This window comes from Montipora capricornis, chromosome 1 (assembly GCF_036669925.1).
Source record: "Montipora capricornis isolate CH-2021 chromosome 1, ASM3666992v2, whole genome shotgun sequence".
In the NCBI taxonomy this organism is placed as follows: domain Eukaryota; kingdom Metazoa; phylum Cnidaria; class Anthozoa; order Scleractinia; family Acroporidae; genus Montipora; species Montipora capricornis.
Window position 1 is genome coordinate 42,741,342 of NC_090883.1, and position 5,000 is coordinate 42,746,341.

A 5,000-nucleotide genomic window follows, 5' to 3' on the forward strand; every position below is an offset into this window, starting at 1 on the left:
ACTGAAATATCACCTTAATTTGGGCCCGGAACGTGAGAAGATGGCGGCAGAATTCATGAATTTTCACATAAACGTAGTTTATCCTTCAAACTATTGCCTGAGATGAAACTCTAATGATTTTCTCGGAAATGCAGTACCATGGGGGACATGATCTGCTTATTAAGTTGTCATCTCTACTTCAAGCACACGGTACGTTGAAGCTATAGCAAATGTCGTACAAGTACTTTGTTGTTGTCAATGACGCACTGCTTCTTTTCTAATCCTCGTATTGTTGTCAAGAAGAGGCAGCACTATTTTAGTAATTGCTTGGCATAGTAAACCGTGTTTCTTTAATTGCAAAACTTCAATGGAAATTTCCGTATACACGTACAAGATCATCGGGAATTCGAAACTTGTGATATGACAATTTGGAAAGAACTTCTTGAGTCATGTGATTTTACTCAAAATGTTAAATGCCAGCTGGGCATTAATAATAATCCACGGTAATTCGGCCACAACTTGAATGCAATTTTTTGAAAAGAAGTATAAGGATAAATCTCAATTATTCAATGAGATTTATAGATCTAGCTTATTAGCTAAGCATCAATTGCATCAAACTATAAACTTGTAAGTACTCAAATGAATTCAAGATAAGAACTTTTTAAGACTCTGATTTAGAGTACAAAATGGGGCTGGACAATCTGCGAGCTATGTAAGTCTCCCATTTAACTTTAATTAAGCACCCATTTCAAATAGTGCTGATAAATAGTATATAACTCTGAGCACCTGTTTACAAATGGTTAGCTTTCAATAATGGTGTGACTGGCACGTTGACTCGCATGGTTCGCATGTTGACTCGCATGTTCACTCTCATACATGTACCTGCCTTGTTGGCTTGCATGACTTGCATGGCTTGCAATTGGCTCGCAATAGGCCATTTCTGAGTTCATGTCTGCCTCCTCTTCAAAGCGAGTCTAGGTGACTGCAAAGTTTTTGTGATGGTAATTAGTTCTACTTTACATATGAATGAAAACTAATTTTCATAAGAAAAACTTCACACTTAGACTCGCTTTGAAGAGGAGGCAGACGTGAACTCGGAAATGGCCTATTGGCTCGCAGCCATGGCTCACATAATTTGCATGGCTTGCTGGTTCGTACGTTGTCCTTGCTCATACAAAATCATTTGTGAACTGGTTGTGTCCATCAGCTGAGTGACTAACTGCCGTGTTTGAACTCTGGTCAGATCAAAGCTGAGAGTATTTAAATTAAACAACTGACGAGAAAGTGTTCCCTTAGTCACATTTTCAAAACTAAGGGTTAGCGTTTAAGTCTTCTAGGATAACAACTATCAACTGTAGGCCTGTCTTATGTCTGCATGGGACGCTATGCTGTCAATAAGAGTCTAGAATTTTCTTGTTAATTTTCTACAGGAGATCCTATTTTGAAAGAAAAGAGTACACTTTGCTTGACAGCTACCTCAGTTGTCTTCCTTAACCATTGCTTTGAACTTGTTAATTCAGGTGAGGAATAATTTAGTAATAAACATGTCCAGAATTTAAAGGTAGGTTTTCAACAAAGTCTACTCTTGTAGATGTAGACCACTTTTTTTGACACTCCTATGCTACCTACACTAAAACTTTCTAGAAGAAATAGAAGAATAGAAGAAATGTTTGCTTCTTTGTTTCATGTTCCATGTGGGATATAGAAAAAATCAGTTTTGGAGGACCTTTAACTGTATAAAGATATTTGTAAAAAAATTGCCCTGGAAGTATAAACAGCTCTCTTCTAAAAAAAAAAACCTAAAATTTCTTTAGTACAACGTTGAGCAGACACTTTCAAAATTTGAAGAAATGAGGTGAATTTTTTTTATTGTAGTGGCACTTCCATATTTTTTTCTTTTCAGGACAGCAAGATGCAAGTGAGGGAGCAACTAAACAAAGGGAATATTCATACAGAGATAAGGAAGCTATTACTTTCCTTCTTGACTTCCTCAGACATACACCTTCTTTGAGAGTAATTTACTCATTCATACATGTTCCTGTTTACCTGTAGTATTTTCTCATGTATGGGTTATGAGAGTGTTTTCTCTCTCGTGATCAGTAACCTTGTTTTTCCACTGAAACAAAAGAACAAAACGTTTGCATGATAATATAGTACAATTCCCTGAGGATTAGTTAGGGGCACCAACATGGCCGTCATTCCATTGTTTAAGAACACCAACATGGTCTCCGTGACATTACGTGAAAACACTCTATATCATGTAGATAAAATTAGATGGAGAAAAATGAATTAATTTTTTTGGCCTCCATTGTTCCCCTCACATTTTTTCTTTTGCAAATTATTCATGGCATTTATTGCAGTAAGTAAAAATGCCAGGGTTGCTTCCCATATTTGTGGCTAAGATTTGAAAGGATGTTTGCATGCATGTGTATCTTGGGTGAATGACTGTTTGCATTTCAGATGTTGGATTGCAATCAGGTTGAGATAGATAAACTGTTTATATAATTTACTCTAATAATACTGTAGCTGAGGTCATACATAATAGTGAGTCACACTGACAGATGCTAACGCAAACAAGTGTCTGGCATCAGATGTTTTGCATATGTGCAGTGTACTATACAGTTGAACCTCAATTATCTGGACTCGTTGGGGCTAGACGAAATAGTCCAGATAAGCGAGAGTCGGAATAATCGAGACCATGAATAGTAATGAGGTACAAAATCTGATTAAATTAAGAAAGTGACATTCAATTCACATGTGAAACAAAAGATTTACAAATCGTTTGGAAAACAATATGGTCTACATCTTCACTATATGGCTATGGATCTTGTTCATGACTAATAAATATTTATGACAAAATTGGAACCAGCAAAAGAGTCTGGATAATCGAGGTTCAACAGTACTGTAGTTATGATTGAGCTTCTTGCTTTTTTTCTCTTTTTTTGCTGTCACTGTTGTAAGTTCTTGATGTATACTTGTAACATAATTTCTTTACAAAGAATGAGATGAGTGACATGAGATGCTCACAAGTGATTGGACTATTTTGTATTTTAACAGCTTGTAGCTGGAGCATGCTCCCACTTTGATGGACTCATCAACATCTCTTGCTTTAGAGCTCTTCAAGTATTAGAGGTACTTTAAGAGGCTTGGTTAGCTAAACCTTGGGTGTCATTCTGTTTAGTTTAGTTTGTTAACGTTTCACCATCCAAGTGGTTAGAGATCTACTGTAGATACACATCATAGCAAAGCCTTAATAATGTATGATAGCATAATTATGCTTTGTAAGGATGGAGGCACAGTGGTGTAAATTTCCTTTAAATTAGTTTCTGTTTTGGTTGGTACACCACCGTGTCTTCTACATGTTTCTCAAACCCTCTACTCCTTACATTTCCAACAACACCAAACCATGCAACACCCTTGTCATAGTCAGTACTGATGTGGCCTATCCCCACTTCAACATCAATAATTGCCTTAATGGTAAAGCTGGTTCATTTGTAAACGGCCATTCTTCTACCTGGGTCCTGGACATATTGAATTCTGCCTACAACTATGCTTGACAGTGGGGGCAGCTATAGTGCCAATGATTACTATTTAAATGATAGTATACCCTTTGTGAGGGTGGAGGCACAGTGTGTAAACAGGGCGGTGTTTCAGATACCTGACCGGGTCTGGTTCGAGGCCTACATGTAGCTTGGTGGCCATGTTGTTTCCTTCACTGCACACTGTCTCTCCACCCAGGTGTTTAAATGCCTACCAGCGATATACAGCTGGGGGTAAACCCAGCAATGGATAAGCATCCCATCCAGGGAGGAGTCTGTCATTTCATGCTACTTGAAACTGGCATAAGCTCCAGTCATGTGACCTCCTGTGGATCTTGTGCGACTTTACCTACCCTTTGTAAGGACTGCGGGACTACAACACTAAGAACTCTTTGTCCGAGTGCAAATTGATTGCGGGTTCTCACAGAGTTCTCACCTTTCCAAGGCAGGGCCTACAACTAATTTAACCCATTCATCCCTGAAGCGGCTGCCATTGACGAGTAAAATTGTCTTCCGTATAAGTCTCACTCACAGGACTTAAAGGGTTAACCGAGATCATAGTTAATTAGGGAGCCTAGTTTTAAAGCTCTGCAAACATCAGAGGAGCAAACAAAAATGCCAAGATTTAGGTTGGAAAGTCCACAATCATGCACAATCTTTTGTTTTGCGCTCATACACTATGCATGAATTACGTGTAACCAACACGTTTCTAATGGTTAGTTCCTCAGTATGGAGTAAACAACTATGGTGTTTTGTGCACGGCCAAGACCAAAAAAGGGAATAAAATTCGTCAGGTTCCATAGCCATTCTTCTCTATTAACTATGCTGAGATCGATGTCAGTCTCATTTCAAGAAACTTAACTTATGGTATTGATGATGTTGATGAGAGTGAAAACATGGTAGAGCAAATGAGTGTATTAGAAAAAATTGTGTCTGCATGTCCTGCTAAGCTTTTTCAATAATATGGCATTTGAGTGGAAGGAGTCCTGACAAGGACTGGTGGTAGTGACTGATATTTCGACAACTTGCGGGGAAGTCATCTTCACAGTCAAGTGATGGTTGGAAATTCAAAAGAATGTAGTTTAATTTCCAACCGTCACTTGACCAAAATCTGCAAGTACCGTTTTACTCTCAGGACTGAAGTTTTATTGACCCAATTAATTCAACTTACGTATTAATTGAGGAGGGTGAGTGGGTGTAATAATACTATTTTAAATTCTTTTAAAAATTGATCAATAATAATTCATCAAATCCGTGAAGTACGTAAATCTGAAGCAAAGAGGAGTGCTAAAAATTTTTTACTATACCAGTTGGTACTTTAAGAACCATAAACTGAATATTGCATTTTTTATATTTTAATGTTAAAACAGATAAAGAAAGTTCCTGTTGGGTTGGTCCAAGGCTTTCAAGGTTTACGTCCTCAACTGAAGACACTAATATGCAAGAGATCGTTGGTCTCTCTCAATGTAAGATCCACTTCTT

General features: G+C 37.8%; 1 protein-coding gene across 1 annotated transcript in view; it reads left to right on the forward strand.

The window, feature by feature from the left end:
* The first annotated feature begins 26 nt into the window (after nucleotides 1–26).
* Nucleotides 27–5,000, forward strand: part of LOC138045011 (serine/threonine-protein kinase 11-interacting protein-like) — a 41,077-nt gene continuing 36,103 nt past the window's right edge. Inside the window, exons 1-5 of the mRNA XM_068891371.1 lie at nucleotides 27–189; nucleotides 1,410–1,499; nucleotides 1,883–1,992; nucleotides 3,037–3,111; nucleotides 4,889–4,984. Of these exons, the coding sequence (XP_068747472.1) occupies nucleotides 114–189; nucleotides 1,410–1,499; nucleotides 1,883–1,992; nucleotides 3,037–3,111; nucleotides 4,889–4,984 (447 nt within the window). The 5' untranslated portion in view covers nucleotides 27–113. The remainder of the gene's footprint in view (nucleotides 190–1,409; nucleotides 1,500–1,882; nucleotides 1,993–3,036; nucleotides 3,112–4,888; nucleotides 4,985–5,000) is intronic.